Below are 27682 nucleotides of genomic sequence, written 5' to 3' on the forward strand. Positions count from 1 at the left end.
TTGAGCCACTGGGATGTTGGCCTGAAGAATCTGACTGTTAAATAATACAGTTCACTTGGTTTTCTGTCGTGTACAGTTTTCAGGGGCTCTGATGATCAGCATTGGCCTCCAAGAAGAGCAATGTGTTATAACCATGACTTGCTGGCAAGTATTCTAGGTAAGAATATTTTGGTATACTTTAAAAGAAGCTCTCACTGGTGTTGACTGACTTAAAGATATTTAAAAATATGACACCTTATAAACCTCTTCCACATCTAGAGGCAGAATATAATGATTTGTATATTTTATTTTGACTTTACATGCGGTGTTAAAAACCCAAAGTACATATTATTTACACATCCACAATACAAGTTTACAAGATATCTATACATGTTAAAGTACTCTATAAAACAGTATAGAGCCACTTCACTTTAGGGTTACTTTTTATGCCGTACCATTAAAAAAGATACAATCTGTGTTTACCTTTGCACAAATGAATAAAGCATTTAAAAATTAAATTAACAGGATAGAGACTAGATTTTATGTTAGAAATCTCAACATAAATACTGATAGAACTCACATTACAAACTACAAGGCAGCACAATGTTACAAAATGTTATCCGGGTTCACATACAGTTACTGTTCCATTTTCCGCGCGCCGGGATTAATATTGGCAGGGTGAATTCAAACAGGTTTGTCGGTGGTGAACTGAGTAGTGTTTATCGTTGGTTGGTTTAATCTATTATCAATCTGTAATATTTTAGTTTCAAAGCTGACGTGTTGCAAAAACAGAAGTTTTAGCTTTTGAGCTTCCAGAGACCTCAGGGAATCATGTTCTTTATAAAACAATATTCTCAAAGAAAAAGAATAACTGCATCCGTATTCTACATTCTGTATAAAAATGCTCTGGTCTTTTGCAACCCATCCTCCCCCAAGTAATAGATATTATCACAGGAAATCAGTTGAACTTATTTGTCTGACTAAGTCAGGAGCATTCCTCTGCCTTGATACTTTCTAGATGAGGTTCAATAAACCGTGGTGTGCAGCATATTAACTGAAACAGTCGTCAGGGTTGCACATCATCAACTGTAAGTGGCTTCTGCAAAACTACGAATAAATGACTCTATATGGTTTCTGCAGGTGTCACATTACCCGGGAAACCTCATTTGACTTCACATTATCACTGATTCATCCTTAGTGAAAGCAGGAGTGGAATGTTTATCATGGCAAAGGATGTAATGCGGCTATCTGGATGGATTGTTTTACAGTTAATTGTTCTAGGCTGTTGTTACGATTTTTTTGAAAAGTCTTTTCAAGTGCTGGTTGAAAAACATGTACAACTGGCACTCAGTAAATGATGTGCTATACTGAAAACACTTGACATATTTGAGTACTTCTATCATTTTCATGAATAAGGCACAAAATGCACAGATTCAGGTAAACTCACATGTAATATTTACAGTATACTGTCGTTACCTGCATGACTTAGGAGAAAATTCTCACATCACACAACATAGACAACATGATTGCACCACTGTTAGGCTTTCATAGACTGTTTCTGTTAAGCCAATCACGACCCTCTCACATTCCCTTCTTTTGTCTTCTGTTTTGTGTGTTGTGTGGTTCTTTTTTTTTTTTTTCCCCTTCTTGGGGTTAGAAGGGAGTTAAAACAAGAGGAATTTTACCACAGGGGAGAAACCAAACACAATAAAAATAAAACCTTGTTAGTGTGTCCAAGGTTAATAGAGTCATTGGGGCTTGGATTCACAGTGGACTGGTGAATTTTACTACTGAAACTGGTGGATAAATCAAGGATACCGCTTAACATCTCTATCCCCTTAAGCTGGCAAGACTGTAATAGAAGTTTCAGTGAATAGCAGCAGAAAATTACTTAGTACTCTTACATTCTGGCATTGGGTGACATGGAAGTCGAGTTAATCATTTTGACTGTCAAAATCAGTCTTGGTTTTCTTTCTCAAAGCTGAACCCAATGGACTGCTGTGGGAAGAAATTATTGTCTCTTGTTCAGTCATGCACGATGTAAACAACTCCACAGCACAAAAAGATGCAATGGGCACCTAAACAAATGCTAGTGTGGACAGAACACACACACACTCACACACACACACACACACACACACACATACATGCACACGCAACACAGTTCCTTGGTGGCATGGGAAAAAAATGCCACACATGAAAAAGATGCTACAGTTTGGGTCAAAGACTGAATTTTTAGCAAATTGTTTGGTAATCTACACGTTCGTTTCTTTGAGACATTACCATTTTTTTTTTTTTTACATTTGTGCAAGAGGCAAGGTGAATGCATACATATTGAAATGTTCACATTTAATGGGAAGACCACACAAAATGGCAGTCTAAGTTGAACCCATTTTCAAGTATTTGCTCACAGACAGAGTCTTCTGAGCACTGTATCAGCTCTTTATACTGGTTACAGGTAGCCCCTCAGAGCCACATCTCTTTAGCTTCAAACAAAAGAAATGGAATGACCAGCACCTTCCTTTGTTTTCAGGCAAGTACACAGACGCCTTGCTGCAGTAGCTACATATGGCAAGTTCTGATGTTGCCAAAGTTAGGAAGAGTTTCTTTGGCCACTTGGTTCTCTTGAAATACAAGCGGGTCTCTGAAGGTACCCTTACCATATCATCCTCTCAACAACACAGACAGGATAAAGCCACACGAGGAAGGGCAGACTTGAGGCCTAGTAAGTGTATTTGTTCAGTGGTCTGACAGAGGTGGTTTGAGGAACGAATGAAGGCTTTGGTGGCACGTCAGGTTTTAAGGACGGTGTCCTTTTCAGTCCCGTCCGGGGAAGGGTGCCATTACTGGTGTAGCTGCTCTGTCTGGAGAGGGAAGGCTGTAGGTGAACACTCACTGGTGCTCCCTGAATATAGTCCACCTTTGCCCCTGCAGGGGTGGGCATGTACCCTCCGCGGTTCATACTAGGCTGTCTAGATAACAAAACACCATTTGGTGAACTTAAATTTTTAGGCATAGCCGATATAGAGTGCCTCTGGGAGGAATTTTTATGATAACCCCTCTGTCTTTCCAAAGAAGTCATCGGAACTCCAGGAGTGGTGGGAACATCCACTCGCTTGGTTGGGCTATTTCTGGGAAGAGTTGAGGGAGGAGAGTAGAGAGATGCTTCGCGGTTAGGGACCTTGGGCGGGACCTCGGACATAGGTGCCACGGGATCCAGCATTAGGGTCTGGTGGGCCATCTGGATGTCTCCCATGATGGCTTTGGGGTTACTATTTGGGTCATTTAGATGCTTCAGGAGATCATTGAGGGTATTTCTGGAATCCACAGAACGCCGGTGATCTCTTTTACTGGATGACTTTGTAAGAGGGTGGTCAATGTTTTGAAGCTTCTTTTCAGCTTTGTGAGCATTGGAGTTTGAGAAAGAAGTGTTGTAGTCATGGGTAGCATTAGGAAGAACAATGGCACTGGGGATATGCCCGTGACTTAGTGGGGAATGTGCTGGAGGACTAGAAGGAAAGAACTGCGGGGTTTCTTTCCTCGAAGCTCCATGGCCATGGGCCTTTTCTGAGTGGCTCTTCATGGCCTGCAGGGTCTTCTGGTGAAGCACGGGTGTAGACTCAGGTGTGGGGAGAGCAGCCAGCTCTGGAGGTTGGCCTCGATGGTCCATGACCATGGATTTTGTATCTCCATTGGGTGGCAGCTCTTTCCGACTGGTCAGCAGGTTACTATATAATTTGGGAGAATCGATATTCTGTTGATATTCCTTGACTGGGCTGTCAAAGAGACCATTCAGCTTGGCAAAACTTCCACTGGAGTCTGTGCATGACTGGGCAGATTCTGCATCTTTATGTATCTTTCTGTTTTTCCGAACAAACATGTCACGGTAACAGTAGACTGCCACACCTGCAATGAATGCACCCAAGACAAAAGCTGCAAAGACACAGGTGATGAGGACATTCATGTGGACCATCTGGTTGGACTCTCCAGACTGGACTTCCCATCGTACACCTGCAATAGACACACAGGAAAAGAGTCTGAGTGAGGAGCTTCTTTAAAACAGTATCAGCCAGCAAATGGCTTGCCTTGAATCAACACTACCTTCACATGGTCCATATGCTTATCTTGGAGAGTGAGGTGGAGTCCCAAATCACATATTTTTTTCTTTAATCACAACAGGGTCCCCAGAGACACTTACAATTGCTACAAATAAAGGATAACTCTTCCATTGATCTGTATTATGTATTAGTCTTTTTCCCTTCCAATCCCTCTTAAATAGTTGTTATATAACATACAAAATTTTAAGCGTTTCTATCTAAAAATTAGGGCTAGAAATTATATATTTTCTGACTGGCCCATTTAAAATTCATAAAATGTTTTTCTTTCTCATGATTTTCTCTTAATTCATAAATCAGGATTAAAGGGCAGCTACTGGGATTAGGGAAATGTATGAATCTGTATATATACACATTTTGCTAAAATAATTATGCTAATGCAATTATGCTCTTCTTAATTAGCATGAAACTACATAATTTGTTCACAAACTAAAAGCATCTGCTTAGTCATTGTTAGCTACAAATACAACCTTTCCTGTTTGCTTTTTTTTTCATTCCATCTTGGAGTGAAGCAATCTTGAATTGTCTGCTATGAAAAAAATCCAGACAGTCTAAGGAAGTATACTATGTATTAGAGTTAAATGATATTATCCAATTGTTTTGAGATATTTTAGGAAATATTTAAATTAGACTGGAAGAAGAAGAGTGAATTAGTTTGTAATTATTTTTTTTTAATGCAACCACAGACATCTAGATATGTTAGTTTAAGAGGTATCCAAGTCTGTTACATGCTATAAACACAGCTATCCCAGAATAAGGTAAGTCAGAGTGAATTGAAGATTCTGTTGCTCTAGGTTAGTACTAAGGCCTTCAAACATTAGCTGTTTTTAATCAATGTTGAGGGCAGTGGTAATGTGAAAGACAAAGAAAAGTAGAAACGGAATCATGAAAGAAAATAAAAGAGGAAGAATGATTATAAAATTGTTTACAATGAAAACATAAAAACCCAAAATCAACAGACGTAAATCATAAATGACAATGCACTGCCATAAAAACTGGTTGGAAACCTGATACCACAGTTTAGTAAGCACTACAGAATAGATTTTTTTCCCCCTAGAGTCTTAGATCTAATAAGGTAATTCAACAGGCAGCTATTTGATAACTGCTTCTATTATGGGCCGAAAATGATAGTTCTGGACAAGGGCTCTGTTATGTTTTATTGCTTGTGGTATTCAAACAACTTGGTGCCTGGCATATATCAATACTTCTCAGATCACATTATAAACAGGAGCTAAACAAAAGACTGGGAAAGGCTCCTAAAAAAAACAGCCAGTATCAGGATATTTGCAATTAATGAGTTTTGTTTTGGGATGTTGCCCGGGTGTCCCTCGGCATTTTCTGATATCCAGCAGGGTCCAGCTTCTTCAGACAGAAGCCAACATGGATTAGGTTGTCTGAGTGGCTGTTTCACCAACCCTTTCAGCTTTCCACCTCTGTCATGCACTCCACATAACCACAGAAAACCAGAGAGACTGCGGCCAGTGGAGGCGGTGATAATAGCAGAGGTGGCTCCGTCTGGGTTCACTTCCATTCACTCCTCAGAGATATTAGGAATCAGGTTTCCACTCAGTGAGAGATGAGTTCCCTGGTGAGGCCTTACCCTTTGGGATACCTGAAAAAGGATCAGTAAAATCAGAAGTGTTTGGGTCATCTTGAACTACAAATTTCCGGGAGCTGGTCAGTTTAGGTCTCCAGGTATCAATCACTTTAGGTGTAATTTCTGGGATACTTGCCATTGTGGTAACAGAAGATGAAGATACCTCCATGTCTGTGGTGGCAAACAGATTTTTATTAACGTGGGTAGTGTCAGCCCATTGTTTCTGATTGGGCTGTTGTATTTTCAAGTAAAGTTTAAGCAAATTTTATGAGAAAGCCTGTTCGAGGATTTCATCAAAACACATCTAAGGAGATTACACCAAATCCCTTTCTTTCAAGGGAAAAATAAAAACTAAAAATTAATCATAAAGACACATTAAGCAGATTTCAAACTTGAAGACACTCAAAATATTCCTACTGAAACCTCTGGGGTGATTAATGACACTCATGGAAAAGGTAATACGAATCCCAAAGACTGTGATTTCCTCATCTTTCTGTGGGACGGCATCATTTCATTTCTTTTTTGCGCATTTTTAAAAAATAATTTTTACTGATGGTTGGAAGCTATATATCTTTCACTGGGGAACCTAGAGTGTAACTTCATCAGAAAATACCTGGTTGGCTCTGCATAAACACTTAATTTTGGACTTGACAAACAGGCTGTCCTGCTTTCGCACAGACCTCCCCCCCATCTGTGATTACTACTGCACTGAAGGCCTACTGTCCATGGGGAAGCACTGAAGCTTTCCAGAATGCCCAGGGAGTTTTGTTTTTTTTTTTTTTCAAAGAGTAAGAAGCAACTCATGCACAAGAAATGGCATTTATGAGCTGATTAAGGATGTTCTGATACATAGGATCTACCATCTTTTTCTCCCCTCTGAGGAATGAAACTGCTAGTGAATTTTAGAACCAGCGATAGGATCGGGAGTAACTTAACTCTTAGAGGGTCTATTATTGAGTTCTGCCAAGCAGATTTTCCATCAAAATGGAAGCATATGATTTTAAGTGAAAACTCCGGAGACCCAAATTCAGACTGGTGCAACAGTCACAGATAAAGACTCCAGAATAGATGAAGACAAGGCGGGGCGGGGAGGCACAGGGAACCCAGTGAACATCTTAATACATCAGAAACCAGCTTCATTCGATGGGAACCTTTTTCACACCACTGAGATCACAACATTCAAAGGTTCCAGGGATTACCACAAACCATTCCAAAAAAGATCTCTAAAATTTATAAATACACATTTTGGGGAAATGTGTATTTGTATACTAGGTCTTAGGAAAGGTGAGGAGAGAAGGGGGAAATAATGAAGTTCTGCCATCCATTAAAAATAGATGGCCGCAGGGAACATTCACGATGCACAGGGGTGAGAGAAGAAAGCTCAGGTGGACGGGCGTGCAGCTGAAATGCAGCCTATGTTAATCCATTGGATTTTTCTTAAAGGATGTGCCTTGGTCAATGATGGACTGTTAACATGCTACACAAGGTGAAGTGCTGAGTAAGAAAAAGTCTTTGGGACCATCAGGGGGTTATGAGTCAAAGCACAAAAATGAGGGGCTGCCAAACTGCGCAAAAGGAGGGGAGAAGGGGCTGAAAATGCTTAACTGAAGGAAAGAAAAGGTTTGTTAATTCAAAAAAATGAAAAAAACTAACCAGATGTTGGACCGCCAAATATTTTGTAATCTGGTGTAGTTGAAGTAGGCAAAATTTCTAAAAGAATTAAAGGAACAAGTAATCAGTACGAAGTAACCAAAAGAAAGCAAAAATTTACGAATTCCAGTTAACTCAAAAAGTCAAAAGAAAGGACTATAAATTAAAAAATGAACCTACTGGTTAGACTACCTTTCTCTAGATTTCCTATAGAATTGTAAATGGTGAAGAAAAAAAAAAAGTAAGATTCTTCTCTAACTTATCCCCATGATCAAACAGCTCAGCTTTTGCGAAGTTCAAGTTAAATGCTAGGTGGCATGTGTCCTCAGTCATTATAAAAGGCTGATTGTAAAATAATGTTCACGTGCAGATGTGGTCCAAAAGAAGCACCAGGAGGGAAAGGAAGATTCGGTCTTACCGTGGCAGTCCCCTAGATGGGCCGTGTTGCCATATTCTGTGTCTTGTTCAAATCCTCCAGCGCTGTGGTTATGGAAAGCAAAGAAGTCTTCAGTTAACAGCCTTCATAGGAACACAAGTGACAACCAGAGCAGAACCAAGAACACAGACAGATTAGTAAGAATGAGCAGAGAGAAAAATGGACATTTCAACATAGCTTGCTAAGATGAATATTTGTATTCAACATTTGGTAACTAGAGAGTTTAAGAGAGCAAAAGAGAATTGTTTTCTTTCTCACCATCCAACCCTTTCCCTTAAGTATTATACTGTCTACAATCTCCTTTCCCTATCATAGCTCCAGATTTTCTTTGTTTTTCCTTCTCCCATACAACAACAACAAGATAAAACAGAAAAAAGGAAAGAAAGAAAAGAAAAAATCAAAGTAGTGTTACTGGAATTTTTCTAAAATTCCTAGTTTTAGAATCCCTGGAGAAGACAGAAGCACATCTGGAGAAGATCTCTGTTAATGTGACAAAGTGTACTTACAGCATCGCTGGGTTCACTCGACCACAGGCCCCTTGGCTTAACCAGCCACAATATGGGTCTCGAGATGCAATACAAGACCTGTATGCAACCAGACAGAGTAAACCTGAATTTTCTCATTATCAAAGGTCATGATCCTGAAAAACCCAGGGTAAGGAAAGAAACATCAGCTTACTTTTTACATGATCCATAACGCTCACAGCGACTGAGGGGGATGCGGATAACGCAGCTAGAGAACGCCACATATAAAGCATGATGATCTTTATCCAACTGTAATGAGATGACCTTTCTGTCCTCTTCATTTTCAGCATTGCACCTATATTGTGGGAGACATTTTCAAGACAGATGTTTAGTAAGTCAAGAGCTACAGGAACTATACGAGGCAAGTGAGGTTTGGTTTTTGCAACTACTGAGAGCTGGGGAGGTGTTACGGAATACTCTCAGTAGCAAACTAGGCAAGTACGCAGTTTAGGATGTAATGATTATGTGATTCATCTTCTACTGCTTGGCATGGTTAGTTAAATTTCAGGCTGGACAAAGGTTTTTTTAAAGATTGGCTTCCTGTTCTGATGATAGAAGGGAACTGCACTTGTGAAGAGCAAGTTAGGCTACAGGGAAGAAAAAGGATAATGTTCTAATGCATTTTAATCTTCCTGTGCTAGATATTTCTAGATCTCTTCTTAGTCTTCTTTGCTCCATTACTCTCATCTATCTTACTTGTTTTAATGGTTCACGTAATTTTTTATATCAGTGGTTGCAAGAATTATGGGGTATGTGTGTGTGTGTCTATGTGCAACCAGCTGTAGCATAGTTCCGGATGCAGTATCCTGAAATAGATCCGTAAGGTAAGAGGGGTGGGGAAAATATTCTCATTTTCCATAGGTGACAAACAAGGGCTGAATTATTTTTAAATGTATCACTGTCCACCCTCCAAACCCTAAGAGACTCAGGAAAACACCAAATCCGGGTTTTTACTTCAGTGAGAAAAACAAACAAACCACAATACTAATAAGCCAAACCACTACTAATTTGAGGCTTACCTGGTGGCTCAATCAGTAAAGAATCCACCTGCAATGTAGGAGACCTAGTTTCCATCCCTGGGCTGCAAAGATCCTCTGAGAAGGAAATGGCAACCCACTCCAGTACTCTTGTTTGGGAAATTCCATGGACAGAGGAGCCTGGTGGGCTACAGTCAATAGGGTCACAAGAGTGGGACATGATTTAGCGACTGCTGCTGCTGCTAAGTTGCTTCAGTCATCTCCGACTCTGTGTGACCCCACAGATGGCAGCCCACCAGGCTCCCCTGTCCCTGGGATTCTCCAGGCAAGAACACTGGAGAGGGTTGTCATTTCCTTCTCCAATGCATGAAAGTGAAAAGTGAAAGTGAAGTCGCTCAGTCATCTCCGACTCTTCCTGACCCCATGGACTGCAGCCTACTATGCTCCTCCATCCATGGGATTTTCCAGGCAAGAGTACTGGAGTGGGTTGCCATTGCCTTTTCCGGATTTAGCTTCTAACCACCCCCATTTCTACCACTGCTAAAATAGAGGGCTGAAAGGAAATGACTAGATGAAATAGACACTGGAAGTCCCGAAAAGCATTCCGGTATAATACACCTACTTTGCATGGTTGTACGCTTCAATCTCTTCTAGTAACACGCTGTCATTCAAAGAGAAAGGGCTGGTCTTCGCCAAAACTTTAAGCACCACGCCAGCCTCTGAGCCAACAAAGATGACTGTGTAGTTCTGGTGGGGTCCAGCAGCATGGTCGACGGCGATGGCCGTCAGTCTGTACCTGCCAGAGGAGGTGAATCAGGTTAGGGAGGGGGCCAGCAGGAAGCGGGACTACTGAACGGGAGCGGGCCTGCCTGTCTGCCCAATCTCACCTGATCCGAGTCTTTGTGAACCAGGGCTCGTCGGCGATGGGTGGGACGGCCGAGTCCATCAGGGGGTGGGATTTGATGAATGACAGGGTTTCATCCGGGAAATCGATGGAGGTTTTATAAGCTTCAGCAAGACCGTGCTTTGCACAACAGCCAGGCCTGAAAGGAAAATAGTGTGTTTTCCCCGCCTCACAATTTGTATCTAGGGAAAAGGTGCCTATTCTGGAAGAAAACGTCAAGAGAGGAAGGAGAGTGAGCCAAACCCTCTGGGTAACGTTATTTCCACGAACTCTGTGGGCTCCCCACATTCAGGCTCTCAGAGTGACAGTCACTGAGCTTCTATCTGCAGGGCCGCAGAGGGACACCCTTCTGGAGAGGGAGGCGGGCCAGCTGCTCTCTGAGGATGCATGCTTCCAGGGACCAGAGGGCTTTGTTAAGGACAGCAATCCTTTCCGTCTTTATTGCTTTCCTACCTTGGCTTTGGTACTTTGTCTTCAGGAACCGCTGTCCAAACGGAATCTGGAGTTTTCTGTTCTTTAAACCGTCCTTTGAATACTTTTTCAATGTCATCCATGCTAAACGCACAGACTGCAGAACCAGGAATGCTGGAAAAGAGGCGCCGCATCAGGGCACAGAGGACCTATTCTGGGTTCCCACAAACAAGACACAGAGTGCCTTCCGAAGCGCCGGGGGTCGGTTCTCACCTGTTGAGCTGTGTGGTAAACACCCCTACCACCGTGGGAATGCCATTGATTTGTATTATGTCTGTAATGGACTGCAGAACATCAAAGTAGAAAAAGGAATCTCCAGGGACGGAACAGTTAAGCCGAGCCTTCAGAAACGAAGTCCAGTGTTTCTCCAGGACCCGCTGGGAGCCACCCATGTCGTTTTTACATATGCGGGCCACACGGGAATAGACAGCCTGCCCAGGGAACAAAAGCAAGGCAACAGGATCATGAGCATGGAGGGAGAACAGGAGCAAAAAGCTGCCAGATAAGGGAGGGACAAAAAATTATAAAAGATACATGTGGTTCAAAAGACTCCGGCAGCCTTCCCTCTAGGGATCTGTAGAATAAGAATGTAAACTATATTTACCTGTGAGAAAAACAAAAAAGGAGGGCCATATTCCTGTTCTACCAAACAAGCTCCCTAAGAAGTGAGCCACTGAACTGCCTGGCTGGATGGCAGCTGTTCCCATACTTCATTCCCCACTTAGCTTCTCATATTGTTAACGAAACGCACCATCCTTAAACCTGGCATAGAAGGGGATGCAATATTTGAGAATCTTATGGTCTTGGACTGAAGTACTCGACAATGAACAGGGGCCCTTACTTTTCATCCTGCCTTTGACACTAAGAAAGAACAGCTATCAACAGATTTCTAAAGAGTTAAAGAAGCATCCACAGCTCAAGGGTGCCTGCAGCACATTCTTTGTAGTAACAGGAAAAAATAAATAAAACCTTCCCAAGGTCCAAGGATGCTGTTCCCACTCTGGCCATTGTTCAGTTATTTCCCAGCAACTATTCTCTTGCTAAGCAACACAAACTCTCTGTACTTGGCCCTAAATGCACTAAGTGTTGGAAAGCATGCAAAAACCCAACCAACGTGGGCTCAATTCCATGCAATACGAGTGCACAATCATATACTTGCCTTGCCTAAGTTATTATGTTCTACAGCAATTTCTCTAAAGAAGAAATAGACGTAGTTTCCATATTCTATGGCATGCAGGAAGTGTGGCTCTGAAAGAAAAAGTGAAAACAAACTGGTTCCTAAAGGGTAATTCAATTAGCATCATATCCCGACTGCTAGGCATGACTGACAGACATCACACTGCTACTTTCAAGCCAAGAACTTTGATATGCCACTGAGTTTCAGGAGTCCCATTAGGTATGTTGAAGCTTTAGGGAACCCAGAGTCTTTAATGTTAGCTAATGGACTAGAAAAAGCCTACAGGGAACTGAACTACTGCAAATGTCTTTGTTTCAACAGATTTATTCATTAACCTATTTAGCTAGTAAAGGAAACTTCTTATGTTGAAAATTAAAAATCTTGATTTCTAGACCCCAAAGAACAAAATAACTCTGAAGATATGAACTAACTTTCCCAGGGTTAAACTTTCCAGGATATGTAGAAGGAAGTGGGCAAGGAGTAGTGCATGCATTTAGTTAGGCAAATGGTACACAGAATGGTGATTTTTTTTTTTGAGGTCACCTAAGATAGAAATCTACTTTCTAGACATAGCTACTGGTCTCCTCATTTCCCACTAATGCAGCCAATCAAGGCAGCTTGTACTGGGCTCTAAATTAACAATATAAAGTCATGCACTGAAGTTCCCAATGCCAGGGCTCCTGTTCCCATGGACCCATCCTGCCACCCTTGGCGATCTCACAATACTGCTCTTCAAAGATACCTTTGATCCATTTGGAATCATATTTAATTGTACGAAGAGCAGATCCATCACCCATGCTTCGATAAATCACAGCATCACTGGCCAAGAAGTCAGCCACCGTGGCAGAATATAGCTTCCCATCTGAAACCAAGGTTATAATTTCAATAAAAACAGCCACAGGTAGCATAAGTATGTTACCTTTTGTGTGTGCTAAGTCACTTCAGTTGTGTCCAACTCTGCAACCTTATGAGCTGCAGCCCGCCAGGCTCCTCTGTCCATGGGATTCTCTAGGCAAGAGGACTGGAGTGGGTGGCCATGCTCTCCTCCGGGATCTTCTCAACCCAGGGACCGAATCCACATCTCCTTTGTCTCTTGCATTGGCAGGCTGGTTCTTTACTACCAGCACCACCTAGGAAGCCCATGTTATCCCATGTAGTGTGTTATATCCTTTGGGGTGTTTTCACTGACATCATTGCTATATACACAAATAAATCTAAAACCTGATGTTCATAATCAACTTGTGACAGGTTGACCTGTATTATCTAAGCTTATAGATGAGAACTTGGGAGCACCAAAAGTTAAGTGACTTATTCAAAAAATGCTTCCCTGGTGGCTCAGATGGTTAAAGAATGTGCTTGCAATGCAGGAGATCCAGATTTGATCCCTGGGTTGGGAAGATTCCCCTGGAAAAGGGAATGGCTCCAATATTCTTGCCTGGAGAAATCCATTGACAGAGGAGCCTGGCAGGCTACAATCCATGGGGTAGCAAAGAGTCAGACACGACTGAGTGACTAACACTTTCACTTTCAGTTTATTCAGGGTCATTGGCCTAACAACAGAGCCAAGTGTCAGAATACCTATAATATGCTCACTTATAATTCCTCTTTTTTGAAAAATCTGTTCATAGCTTTTAGTCTTTGAAACACCCATTTCAAGGTAGCTATTCTAGTTATGAGCTTTTTTCCTTCCTTTAAATTCCTCTTGCACCTTCAATGTCATTAATCATTTATATTCATTACACTAAAGAATCTTACCAGCAAAAAGGGCAACATTAGTTTGTCTGGCATCAAATGGGCATCTTGCCAGGCCACTAATTTCTTCTCCATCATACTCTAAGGTATTCAACTACAAAAGAAAAATAAATAGCTAGTGTCACATCTGTTCAATGTACATGTTTGAAGGCAATACTGCTTTATTTGTACTGAAATTCTATGGGAAGAATTCTGTCTTTATCCTTTTATAGTGTTAGAGATAAAACAAATTACTGGATTTACAGAAGAAAGGATTCGACCATACCAGTAGAGGAAGAAGAATTGACTAAAAACAGCACATTGTATAAAATATACTTACCTTATAGTATCTACACATGGGATTAAATGCATTGGTGCCACAAACAAAAACCATCTCATCGTTTCTTGGAACAAATACTTTAATAAAGTTGTGGCATTCATCCTAAAGAAAGTAACAATGATACTACCATTAGACATTCCATATGCCTACATCGTGGGCTAAAGCCACCATACAGACTCAATCTAGTGAGCATATGTTTGTTTTACTTACTTTATGCTTCCCTTTCATAGCACAGTTTTCTCTATCCTGTTGTCTTGACCGCCATGTCAGTTTCTGTATGAACAAAGCAAAACCAATATTTTAAATATTGAGGGGAGAGGGACATTACCCAAGTTCTGAGGGAATGCAAATAAATTTGCCAACTACAGATGCTCACCTTGTTTGGTATTACTTCTGTTTTGGGGATTTCATTTAAGTTTACTGTATAAACTTGATCCCTGTTGGAAACAAGGCAGTAAGTCATATCATGTGAATACAGAAAAATGTTAAGCTGCTTCTTATTTTATTTTTACAGAGCTGCTTTTATTGTGTTTCAGAGATCATTTGGATTTTCTCTGTCTCCAACAAAGTCAACAAAGAGTACTTTTTCATTAGTGAGATACTTTTATATATCACTGTGGTTAGGGAGCGAAGAAAGTCCTTTTCTTCAGGCATGGGTCAAACCACTACTCAGTATTAGCATAGACATACTTTTAATATTTGCTTGAATAATTCCAAGTTAAAAAAAGACTAAAGAAAAAAATTTTTTTTCTCCTGCTGCTTTAGGAATAAAGAGTGGTGTCTGATTTCTTGACGGTAGTAATAAAATAGGACCGCTGAAGGCTTTTGCTGTATTTTGTTCCTGGTACACAGTGCTGACTCTTCTCAAGTGAATATTTTTGGCTACTTGCAATTTTTGATCACAATCACATATTAGTTTTTCATGAACTAGACACATTAATGCAAGCACCACAAGAGAAAAGACTTTTAATCTAATAAACCAACGAGAGGAAAATTACCTGCCAGCAATATAAAGTGTGTCTCGAATTTTCAACATCAGCTGAAAGTCCAGCCTGTGCTGTGATTCATTGCCTGAAGGGCGTCCTCTAAAAACCGGATATTGCCTTGAATCTGCAAGTAAAAATGGGCTAAACCATCAGTCAGGATTACAGAGCTGAAGAATCGATATACAGCATTGATTAGCTGTATATACTAGTTGTAGAAGGGTTTTAACTAAATTCTTTTCTTAAGGTCTTGAATATGAATGAATAAGAGATGGTGAATATCACCAAATGGTCTTTTTCTTTTTAACTGAAAACATATAATCTATATATGGGTTGCTTTAGAAAAGTGCTTAACTGAACTGTCCCATTTTCTTCAGACACTAGGAAATGATTATGGATAAGTGAGGATGTAAAACATTTTAAAGACATAAAATTCTCTTTCTAAAAATGAATATGCTTAGAAAATCAAAACCCAAAAAACCCTTCCTTCTTAGAAACAAGTGTTCTTTAGATTACTTACAGTGATAGTCAACAGTATTAAGAGGTTCATCATCTTCAGGAAAGCTGACTGCCCTCAACTGGGAAATCAGGAGCAGCAGCATGTAGGCACAAGGCAGGAAGAACCTCATGGTTGGGCCAGGTGAAGGCAGAGCAGCCCCTCCTCAGAAACCCCACTCAGCTACCTGGAAAACAGAAATTGTTTGGAAAGATCTCTGCTGTGATGAACGAGTTTTGTCATTTGTAATCATTTCGGTTTTCATCATGAGCTCCCTGCAACGTCCCCTTCCCACCAGAAAGGTGGCGGTGGTGGAGGAGATACCTCTGAAAACACAGGCCAAAGGCGGCACTCTGCCAAGCCTGATGAAAGCATCTGGTGAGCATACTGAAGTCTTAGACCCATTTGCAAGAGTTTCTGAGGTAACTGCGTATGTCATCACAGCAAAATCACCAGAACCACAGACAGAAATGCTGGCTGCTGACTTGGCAAGAAGATGGGCAAAGTTGGGATTAGAATTTTAATTAAACGCCAATCTGCTTCCCTTCCCCCATCCCTGAAATAAATCCAGTACAGCTTGTCTCTGCCCTCCCCACCCCCCAAAAATGCCCAAGCTGCCTCCAGAGTATCCAAGGAGCTGATGTGCCTGTAGCCCCTCTCAGCCCCTTAAGGCACTGCCAAATTCCCAGCATTATTCAAGCTACCCCCTAAATTCTTAAGTAGAACAGTTCCCTAAGCTTAGCAAGAACAGCATGAAAGCAATGACATGAATGACCTTGAATCAGGGTGAAAGAGAATGAAAAGAAATGAAATGATTTCACGATCAATCAATCAGGCAAAGCAGGACAGGGATGACCAGCACAGCTGACACCAGGCCACTGGGGAAGTCTATATTTTTACATGAAAGCATTTGGACACAAACCAATACCCTAAGTATGCCTGTCCTCTTAGCTTTATTAAGCTTTAGAGCCATATGGGGCCTTAGAGACCATCTAGTCCAACCCCCTCATTTTTCAGATAAGAAAACTAAGGCCTGAAAAATTAAGGGACTCACTGAATTTCATGGAACTATTTAGGGCAAGATCGGAGAGTCCAGACTGACATCACCTGAATCTCTATCCAGACGTTTTTCATCAAATTAGATAATGAAATGAAATGACTGGGTTTTTCTCCTTAGAGAATAGAGCATTACAAAAATAATCTTGGGGGGGGGGTAATGAATATACTCATTATCTTTACTGAAGTGATATTTCACAGGTGTAGGCTTATGCTAAATTTTATCAAGTTGTACAGTTATATATGTGCAGCATATTGCATGTCAGTATATGAACAAAGTTTATAGCATTAATTGTACATTATTATCTGCAACTTTTTAATAAAATTTTTAAACATTATTAATTAATTAAGAAAATAAACTAAGGCCCTGCTGGGACAATGGATATTTTTGTGAAATGGTAAAAGCTCTGCTTCGCAACAGTATCACCCCTTCCTTGACCAAAACTGTCACTTACTGCTACTATACTGTTAGTCTCAGTCTTATATATCTAAAAACTTTATCAGGGATCATAAGAATCACTTCAAATTCTTGGGGAGTTCAACCACTCAACTAATAGTTACTATATACCTCTTTCATCATCATCTTCTGTTTTTTTTGCTGTGCCACACAGCATGCGGGATCTCAGTTCTCCAACCAGGCATTGAATCCACACCCCGGCTAGAGTCTTAACAACTGGACTGCCAGGGAAATCCCTTTAGTTTTTTTTTTGCTTCATCTTCTTAATGTCAAAAACATAGATCCACACACATGCATTCTATGTAACACTTTCAATATTTATCTTTTTAACTGAAGTAGAAGCCATGTATGTATATGCAATATTTGGAATCCTAGCTTTACAAAAGGAGAGACAAATATTGCAGGACAAGTTTTCTCAGTGGACAACTAATCCAGTAGTAAGTTAACACATTTAAAATGTCCTGAAAATAGTCTGGTGGAATGGAAACTGCAGCATCATCATCTTGTACTTGAGTTGAAAGACCATAGAACTTGGTGGTGATGGGATTTGGGCTTGAATGGAACTCCACCACCTACTGGCTTATCAACCTGGGAAAGGATCTTCCATCTCTCTTAGCAATAGCTTATTTATAAGATGTGGATAATACCACCTTCTCCATTGGGTGAAAAAGAACTAAGTGGCTGACACCTACAGAGTCTGAGCAAAGTTAATCCTCCTCTCTCATATCCTATAGGACACCATGCATATGACTAGGTTGACCTTAAGAACATGGGCAGAGTGGAAAAAAGGCATCCTAAAATATTAAAGCTATTTGGTCAATTGTTTTCCCAAAGGTTTAAAATGCTAAAGTTGTTTTTAGAATAAATTTTACAACTTGAGCCTATTTATCAAACATAGAAAAGAAAGTAAAAAGCAATCACTAATAATCCTACCATCCCAACCCAACAACTATGATGATCTGGTTCCAGTTTTCTTGCCACATGCACATATTTTCAATCTTCCCAGAAGAGAACCTCTTTCAATCTACTACTTCTCCTTAAGTGGCATCTTCCTGTCTTGCTTTTCCACAGTATTCTGTCAATTTTGAAGACTCTAAAGAAGACATGCTCCAAAATCACTGCAGACAATGATTGTAGCCATGAAATTAAAACATACTTGTTCCTTGGAAGGAAACCTATGACAAACCTAGACAGAGTATTAAAAAGAAGAGACATCACTTTGTCAACAAAGGTCCATATAGTCAAAGCTGTGGTTTTTCCAGTAATCATTTAAGGATGTGCGAGTTGGACCATAAAGGCTGAGCACCCAAGAATTGATGCTTGCGAACTGTGGTGCTAGGGAAGATTCTTGAAAGTCCCTTGGGCTGCAAGGAGATCAAAACAGTCAATCCTAAAGGAAATCAAACCTGAATATTCATTTTAAGGACTGATGCTAAAGCTGAAGCTCCAATACTTTGGCCACCTGATGAGAAGAGCTGATTCATTGGAAAAGACCCTGATGCTGGGAAAGACTGAAGGCAAAAGAAGAGGACAGCAGAGGATGAGATAGTTAGATAGTATCACTGACTCAATGGAGAAGAGTTTAAACAAACTATGGGAGATAGTGAAGGACAGGGAAGCCTGGCATGCTGCAGTCCATGGAGTCACAAAGAGCTGGACATGACTGAGCGACTGAACAATAACAATATACATTTATATATACATACGTGCGTGTGAGCTCAGTCATGTCTGACTCTTTGTGACCCCTTGGACTGTAGTCTGCCAGGGTCCTCTATCCATGGAATTTTCCAGGCAAGAATACTACAGTGGGTTGCCATTTCTGCCTCTAGGAGATCTCTCCAACCCAGGGATCAAACGCACATCTCCTACATCTCCTGCTGCACTGGCAAGTAGATTCTTTACCACTGTGCCACCTGGGACATTGTGTGTGAACATAAACAATGGACTATTACTCAGCTATAAAACTGAAACAATGCCATTTGCAGCCAAATAAATAGACCTAGAGATTACATACTAAGTGAAGTAAGCCACAGAGAAAAACAAATATGATATTGCTTATATTCGGAATATATAAAAATGATACAAATGAACTTATTTAGAAAACAAAATAGACCCACAGACAGAGAAAACAAACTTACGTTTACAAAAAGGGAACGGAGGGTAGGGATAAGTTAAGAGTTTGGGATTAACATATACACACTAATATATGCGAAATAGATAAAATACATAAGCAATAAGAACTTACTATCTAGCACAGGGAATTATACTCACCAATTTGTAATAACCTATAAGGGAAAACAATCTGAAAAGGAATATATATATATGTGTGTGTGTATAACTGAATCACTTTGCTGTATATCTAAAACTAACACAACACTATAAATCAACTATACTCCAAAAAAAAAAAAGACACTCTGGACATATAAAAATATCAAATGTTGCCCTAGGAATTAAGTTCTGCTAGGACATCAATACCACACTGGATGTTTCTGCTGGGTATCAGATGTAAAAATGAGAAACACCAATGAATCCTAAAGAAACATAGAAACATTTGCCTGAATACAAGATAATTCTGTGAATCTTTGTCCTCTGGGACAGGTAACTGAACATTTCCCATCATGTGGGCAGAACCTCCATGCCCCAGACAGCAAGGCAGGGAGGGGTCTTTTACAGCCGTGATTCCAGCAGAGATAAGGATGGAATCACTGCTGACTCACTGGCAAGCACCAAGCTGCTGGCTGAGCCATCACTTCCTATAACTCATTCGACTGACACTGCAGAAAGCAATTTCTCGCTATACCCCGCTCCCCACCAATCTCATCTTCCAAAAATAAAACCCCACTGCTAATTACTTCCTGTCCCTGCATAACGCTGTATTTAAAAAACTACTTTCAGATTTGCCATAGAAATTATAAATGGAAATATTTAATGTGAAATACACATCAAAGCAAAGCTGAGTAGGGAAGGGAAGAATTTGGACATACCTGAGAAAAATGGACCAAGAAGGAGATGTGTTTGTATGTAAACTATTTAGACTACTTTGTTCTCGTCTTATTTAAGAAAATATTTAATCTCAGGGTTCCAGGGCTAGTAAGAGCATCAAACTGAATACGTGGAATGAAGGCAAGACATGAGGCAGGATGAGATGCTGGTAAAGAACATAGACTTTGAGGTTAGAAAGATCTGAGTTTTATTTTATTCTTTTAGAGTTTATTGACTTGGCTGCGCAGGGTCTTAGTTTCATCATGTGGGATCTTCAGTCTTTGCTGAAGTGTGCAGGATCTTCCAGCTACAGCACATGAACAATTAGTTGTGGCGTGTAGGATTTAGTTCCCTGACCAGGGATCAAACACTGGGCCCCCTGCATTGGAAATGCAGAGTCTTAGCCACTAAACCACCGAAGAAATCCCAGAAAGATCTGAGTTTAAACTTGCTTGTGCCATTTACTTCCTGGCTCTGAGACCTTGTTTAAGGTGTCTTAACCTCTTTAAGCCTCGGTTTCTTCAAGGGTAAACTAGGAATAATTACCTTTACTACCTCACAGTTTCTTCTGAGACAATCTATACAAAAGAACTAACACAGAATCTGGTCCATAGTAAATCTCTAGTACATTTTAGTGAATATTATTGTTACATCTTATAGGGCAAAAGGAAAAAGTGTTTACTCTTTCATTTTGTATAACTACCTACAACTGTCTATATACACCATCATCATCATAATAGAGGTATTCTTAGAGGATAAGGTATAGCTTCATAGACACAGATGCCTCCAAGGAGGATGAGGGAACCACATTTCTAATGTATAAGTTTATAGTAAAGTACATACCTATATGAGGTCATTCCTTCAGTGAGAGAGCAGGGGTACTTGAGTAAGTATAGTTTGGATTTTCTTATATGGGCTTCCCCTTACATTCCTGATTTTAAGCCTAAATATAAAGACAAAAGCTCTTTAAAGGAGTTCAGAGTTGCCAAGATAGCCAGGGTTTGAATGATAGGATTTAGGAGAAAAGGGAAGTACAAGGAAATGAGCCCCACACTCAGCAGTTGAGTTCACATTATGGGGTTTGCCAGTTCTTAAATTATATAAAGGTGAGACTGTAGTTATAATGAAATGCCAAAGTTTTGGCAGTCTCAATTTAGGACCCACCAACAAGGGAGGGTGGTCCTAGAAGTATCCAAAGCCTTTCATTTGGACCTCTGAAAATTACAATATAGATCTTTAGAGACTGATCAAGCTTTATAAAAACTCCAATTTGATCTCTAATAAACTAAGTCTGGACTGGATGAATATAAACTCCTCTCCCTCTAGCTACTTACAGAAAAGATAATCACCCAGAGACTATAATTTTTTACACAAGTGCTCAACATTCCAAAAGCAATGACAAGACATTCCAAGAACTAAGAGAGAAAAAAGACAACAGAAAATAGGACTCAGGTACTAGAATTCTCAAATATAGTTTTAAAAACTATGTTTATTTTGTCCAAAAAAAAAAAAAAAGATGACAAGATGAAGAATTTCACCAGCTACCTAGAATCTACTGACAAAGAATTATTAAACAGAAATTCTCCATCTAAAAAGCACAGAATTACAGCTTTCTGATAGATGTCTTTAGCAACGTATTTCTTACAGCTGAAGAAAAGATTAGTGAACTGGAGCTCCATTAACAGAAATTATCAGACAGAAACTCGGACAGCAAAAAAGTTGGAAAAAACAGATTAGTGAGTAAGAGATACATAAGATCTTGTGAAAAGATGTTACATACGGGAATCCCTGAGAGTGAGGAGAGAAAAATGAATAGAATCAATATGTGACAAGATAATGGCTGCAAAGTTGATGAAAGACAATATGACACCTATTAAAAGAGTTCTAAGAACTTACAAACACAAAGAAAAAACACACGCATATCCATCATAGTCAAGATGCTAAAAATAAACATTTAAAAAATGTTAAAAGCTAAGATATTTTGCTCTCAAGAAGCAAGAATACTGACAGCTGACTTATCAATAGAAATGATGGAATCCAGTAGACCACAGAATGACATTTTTAAAGTGCTGAAGGAAAATACTCTTCCAGCCTAAAATCTTATAATCAGTGAAAATATGCTTCAAAAATGAAGTGAGACGTTTATGACAAGCAAAAATGAGAGATCTATTGTGTAACAGACACAAAATAAAAGAAATATTGAAAGGAAGTTCTTTAAGCACGAAAATTTATAGGGTTGGTTAATACAGGTTCTTTTTATGGTTAAAGCATAGTGGCCACATTTGGAATTAATGAATCCCAGACAGAGAAACTGATCTATAGTCTATCTCCCTTAAAACTATATTAATTCAAAGGAAATGAGAATTCAGAAATAGAGCAGGCCTACTTAATTTTCTCCCCAGTCCAAAGAACTCATAAGAAAAAATACCACGCTGATTTTAGATTCCTGGCTCTCTTCTGGAAATGCTCCTTCTCAAACAGGAGCTGCTAGACTCATCCTCCCCCAACCTCAGGATCTGAAAGGGGAGTCGCTTCTTCCCAGTTTCTCAGTGCCTTTGGGAAAACTTGGGAAGACCCACACAAATAAATCTGGAGACCTTGAGCTTCCAGCCTTTTACAAAAAAATCTTGTGCTTACTTGAGGTTCTTTCCTTCCTCCGTTCTTTTAGCTAATAATTTTCCAGTCACTTTCTCTAAGAAAAACATTTCAAAGACTTTAGCAGTCCTGGTCCATGGTTCCACTCTCAGACTTGGTATTAGGTATAGATTCTTCATCCCCCAAATCATGAAGTCAAGCATTACATGCTTTGATCCCAAACTTTTGTCCTTCTAGCTTGCTTATCCGACTGCTTTCACCATGACAACACTTTCTTCTCATCAGGGCCTTCAGGCTACTTTCTTCTCATCCATTATCCATCCCCAGTCTTGACACTTTATCCATCTTACATGTGAAATTCAGTAGTCAATCACTTCAATAATACTTCTGCCTGTATTCCAAACTCCCTCATCCTTTGTTTCTGTGTCAGAGCTTCTCACAAAGCTTCTACTGTGGATTAACTCAGCCTTCTGCACCTGTTCCAGAGGAGCTGAGCAATTGAGTCGACCACAGTTGATGGCAACTTGGTACGTACTAACGTCATAGAGTTATCCTGCAAGTTACCACCAACTGTAACTTACAGTATAAAACTGTGGGATCCACTATTTTTCTACTAGATCAGTAGATTTCATCCCAAGTCAGTAAGTTTAAACTTTCCCCTTTCTCCTCAAGGCCCTTATCTCTTCTACCTCCTTACTCTATAAATTCTTCCCCCCTACCTCACAGCTACTTCACCTAAAATATAAAGCCTTAAGATAAGAACTTCCATATTCCTTCCCCTTTCCCATTATCAAGAATATCAACCTATATGCTTCTTCCTCTAGTTTTTCCTCCTTTTCTCTTGCTTTAAGAGGATTTCATCCCCCATCTCCTCTCCGTGGGCCTTAAATCCAATCCCTGCTGTTTTCCCTGGAACAGGAAAGAAAAAAAAAAAACCAAAAACATGGATTATGTTTTTCTCTATAGGCATATTCTATAATTTTTTATTGCATAAAAACTATCTACCAGCACTTAAATTTGCTCAAACCACTCTCATCTCAAAAAAAAAAAAAAGGTGAAAAAGCTCCGTGACCTCAGATCCTTCTCCAGCCACAACTTACCTCTTTCCTTCCATTCACAGACACTGACAAAAGATTCTTCATTCTCACTGTCATCATCTCCGCACCCTCCACTGTTTTCTACTTCCTCTGTTCTAGCTCCTTTCTCCATAGTTCCTTTCTAAAAACACTGATGACCTCCAGGTAGCTCAACACAATGGATGCTTTCCAGTTCTATGTCATGGGATCCCTCAGTAACCTAAGACACAGATGATGGTCCACAGCTTTTTCAAGCACTAGGGATCCTTCCCTTCCCTTCTCCCACATTCTTATGACCTTTTACTTACTTTCTGGCTGCCCCTTGTCTGTTTCCCATTCATTCTGTAGATGAAGTGAGAATGAACTTTTCAGAATATAAACCCCATCACAGAATTTCATAATCCTCCCGGAACTTCTTAGTACTCCTAGGACAAAGTCCAGATCTCTGCCATGAGGCTTTTTCTGTTCTGAGTCCTGGCTCCTTCTCCAATCTCGAGCCTCTCTCCCTCTTTACTTGTGTCTCTACCACCTGACCCTGGAATGTCTCAGATGCTACCTCAATGCCACCAAGTCTTTGCTCCTCTCTCCCTCTGGATGGCCTTTCCTGCCTCCCATCCTTGACCTAATTAAGTCCTCCTAATTTTTCCAGAGCTTGGAGAAGAGTTTTCCCAGTTCCTTGGGACAAGCATGTCTCACAGTTGTCAACATCCACACAACTGTGAATAAAGTGTACAGGCAGGAAGGAAGGTACAAAAGAACTAATCGTGTGCCCTGAATACCACAGGCTCTAGTAAACCTCTCAGGGCAAGATCAGCATGTTGGATTTCTGTCTGATTTAGATTTACTTAATACTGTTAAACAAAACAACAGCAACCAGAGCGAGCAGCAAACCCAGGGAGGACAGGCACCCCAGGTTCTGCTCCCAAACAGCATTTATTCTCTTATTGAGAGTGCTGTGAACAGCAGGAGAGAACAGGGGTGGACCTGAGGCTGCAGCATAAGGGGCACCATTCATCCCACAGTCTATGAAATTCCAGGGGGCACCGTCCGCAGGCCAGTCGATGAGAAAGACAGCCCGCAGAGTTACAGGAGTTATGTCTGTGGCTTGACAGCCTCACAGGACAAAATGGAAAAGGAGCAGTGGGTTTCAGTAGACTGAAAAAGAGCAAAGAGAAGAAAGTTAATTGCTATTCCTTGGAGTCTACCAACGCACAGAGGGTTGTAATTGAAGGTCCATTACAAAAGAGAAGTTTATGTTTATAGAGCGCTCACATTTCTAGATTCTAGGCAGTTCATTCTCTGTAGGGCTATGGATTTTAACTGGTGCTCAACATCAGTATTTAATGAGAATGGTCTGAGAGCCAGGCTGACAGCACAACCTCTGGAGTATAAGAAGATGAGAAGAAGGGATGATGACACGGATTCCAGAAGACCTCTAAGCAGAGTTGGGGGTTCTCTGGGTCCTTCTGAGCAGCGTAGGTAGCTTCTTATATCCAGGCTCACGTAGTGATTCTTGACTGATGGAGTCTCTCGGGAGAGTATTTGCTCTCTCACTTAAGAAATTCTCAATTGACATTCCACCCCATACCCACCCAGTTCTCTTCTGCACAAGGGCTGGGGGACCGTGCACCAGATATGAATAAATGTCTTCCCTGACCCTGGGCCGGGAAGAGACATCTGAAAGCCCCGTGACTTTGAGAGATGGCTCCTCCCTGCACTGCTCTGCTAATGACACTTTAACAACTTAAAACACTACCCTCTGGCATGCTGAGGAAATGGCAAAGCAGCTCTCTGACTCACCCCCCGCCCCCATACAGATGTAGCCCTGCCGACATGTCAGAATCTAGAAGGAAGTGCCTTCTGATGGAGCAGGGAAGAGTTGGTCTGGGGGACTGGGAGCTGGGGACCAGAGGCACACCAGGGCTGCTTCTCCCACTGACACCAGCAGTGGGGGAGGAAAGGGACCAGGCACCAGGTCACTTCAGCTTTGGGGCTTGAGTTTCTTCATGTAATAAAAGGTAGGTACGTTCAAAGTGTAGGAGCACTTTTTCTCAGAGTCTGTGAGCTCCTTCTGGGGATTGGAGGGCAGATTCTAACTTTCCTGCCTGCTCAGATAAACATCCTGGTATATAACACCTGCCACTCCACATGGCCTTTCCCTGCCACATACCAGCATCTCAAGTGACTCCCTTGCACACTGGGACCCCCTAAGGCTGCCTCTGTTACCTCCCCGTCTCTCACCCCCTCTCCAGCCAAACTTCTTTGATAAGAAGTCTGAGCTCACTGTCTCCCTTTGCTCACTCTTTATTAAAATTTTAATCCCCCCCGCCCCGCCCCAGTCTAACTTCAACTCTTGCCCATCAGCTACCATATGGCCAAATCCAACTCAATTCTCATTTTAAATCTTCTTTCATCTTCCTGAAGCATTCAGTCATGTTGGTCCCTCCATCAGATCTTAAAACTGGACCTTTGGATTTCCTAGTGAACTCCCCACCTCTCTAGCTACTCCATTTCAGCAACCTTCCCAAACTTGTCCAAATGTGCCCACCCTTAGATGTGGTTCTTCATGACTCCAACTGGCTCTTCTTTGACTCCACATTACACCCACCTTCTTCACCACCACCAGTTAACTGATGAATCCTCAGCTCCATGTGCCCAGCAGAGATCATACTCAGCTCCAGATCCAGTTGTGCAACTCTCTTGCTAGATATTTTGGCTCATAAAATATAGGCAACTTAAATTTGGAAGGTGCAAGCCTGAAATTCAGATACTGTGCCTTGACTTGTAATCTTGTTAAATTCCCTACAGAGGGCAGAATCTGAGCTTCAAATGCTTGGGTTCAGATTCGTGCATTATCACTTATCAGCAATTTGACCCTGGATATGCTACTTTACCTCTCCAAGTCTCAAGTTTTCATGCATAAAATGAAGATAATTTAGCACTAATATTACAATGATTCAGTGAAATAATCTACTCAAAGCACATATCTAAATCTTTTGTACCTGGTATAGATCCAACAATTACAACAATTATTGCTGCAATTACTGTTACGACAATATTGTTGCTGTTATTTGTATTTCAACATCCTACTCAGTCACTGAAGCCTTAAACCAGGGAGTCACCCTAGATCTCCCCTGCCCCATCATCCCATTTTCAACCTGTTAGTACATCCTGTTGATTCCCTCTTTTCAACATTCTAGAATCTACTCTGGACTGGTTTCTGCCCTTCTAGACTTCTAGTTGATTCTCCACAAAGCCACCAGAATAATCTTCTCAAAGTACAAATAGCATCATGTTAATTCCTTGTCTAAAAACTATTTTATGGCTACTGAAGGCCTATATAATATAAGTCCAAATTCATTCCCAAGATGTACAAGGTCCTCCACAATCTGATTCTTGCTAGCTTCTCTGTTTCAGCTTTAGATGCTTCCCAACCTTGATCCTAAAGTGGTGCCTTGTACACACACTATTCTCCCTCAAAAGCTCTTTCTGGAAATTGTCTACTTACCAGCTCTAAACGTCCCTGGCCTTTGCCACTTTCCCATTCTTCCCATACTCCAACTCCCTCTCTCCCCAGGCTACTCTGTTTCCCTCAGGATGACTAATCATAATATGATACTGTGTAAATACAGAACTTACCACTTGCCATAATGTTACTTATTTCCACATTTTCCCTACCAAACTGGACTGCTTGAGAAAGAGCACATTGTATTCACCTTCTTTATCCTTTGCATCAGGCACAGAGCCTGGCATGTAAGGAAGTCCTCGATGAGTATGTAAAGGATAGAGGAAAAAATGGACAAAGGCTGCACATGTGAGTGACCTAGCTGTGATGGCACAGGTGCCTTGGCTTGAACTCTTCGCCAACACTGCCACAAGCGCCACGTCTTGGGTCTATTACTTTCCTCTGGCAGCACCAGTACCTAAGCCTCATCAGCCCCGGGCACTTCGAGGTGCTCCAAAACCAACAGGTTCTTACAAATGGCAACAGATGCCTCCTTTCACACCTTCGCCTCATTAACAAACTGCTCTTTAATCAGGGAGGGAAGGGCAACACAGGCCAAGAGAGTAGGTGATTTTTGTCACCCAACCCGCCCCGAAATTCCTCTTCATTTTACAGTCTTCCCAATACAAGA

The 27682-nt window shown here is 40.9% G+C and overlaps 1 protein-coding gene across 10 annotated transcripts in view; it reads right to left on the minus strand.

Moving 5' to 3' along the window:
* Positions 1-278: 278 nt before the first annotated feature.
* Positions 279-27682, minus strand: part of SEMA6D (semaphorin 6D) — a 57595-nt gene continuing 30191 nt past the window's right edge. For 2 of the 10 annotated variants that reach the window (XM_065940648.1, XM_065940649.1), the window contains exons 2-19: positions 15405-15567; positions 14900-15011; positions 14278-14338; positions 14112-14174; positions 13902-14003; positions 13586-13676; positions 12573-12692; positions 11813-11901; positions 10867-11084; positions 10636-10767; positions 10166-10321; positions 9901-10074; positions 8456-8596; positions 8284-8361; positions 7760-7860; positions 7345-7401; positions 5695-5862; positions 279-3990 (exon numbers count right to left, since the gene is read on the minus strand). In XM_065940648.1, the coding sequence (XP_065796720.1) occupies positions 2702-3990; positions 5695-5862; positions 7345-7401; positions 7760-7860; positions 8284-8361; positions 8456-8596; positions 9901-10074; positions 10166-10321; positions 10636-10767; positions 10867-11084; positions 11813-11901; positions 12573-12692; positions 13586-13676; positions 13902-14003; positions 14112-14174; positions 14278-14338; positions 14900-15011; positions 15405-15513 (3261 nt within the window). In that variant the 5' untranslated portion in view covers positions 15514-15567 and the 3' untranslated portion in view covers positions 279-2701. The remainder of the gene's footprint in view (positions 3991-5694; positions 5863-7344; positions 7402-7759; positions 7861-8283; positions 8362-8455; positions 8597-9900; positions 10075-10165; positions 10322-10635; positions 10768-10866; positions 11085-11812; positions 11902-12572; positions 12693-13585; positions 13677-13901; positions 14004-14111; positions 14175-14277; positions 14339-14899; positions 15012-15404; positions 15568-27682) is intronic. The other 8 variants (XM_065940652.1, XM_065940650.1, XM_065940654.1 and 5 more) reach the window with 8 other exon arrangements.

This window comes from Muntiacus reevesi, chromosome 7 (genome assembly GCF_963930625.1).
Source record: "Muntiacus reevesi chromosome 7, mMunRee1.1, whole genome shotgun sequence".
Classification (NCBI taxonomy): Eukaryota; Metazoa; Chordata; class Mammalia; order Artiodactyla; family Cervidae; genus Muntiacus; species Muntiacus reevesi.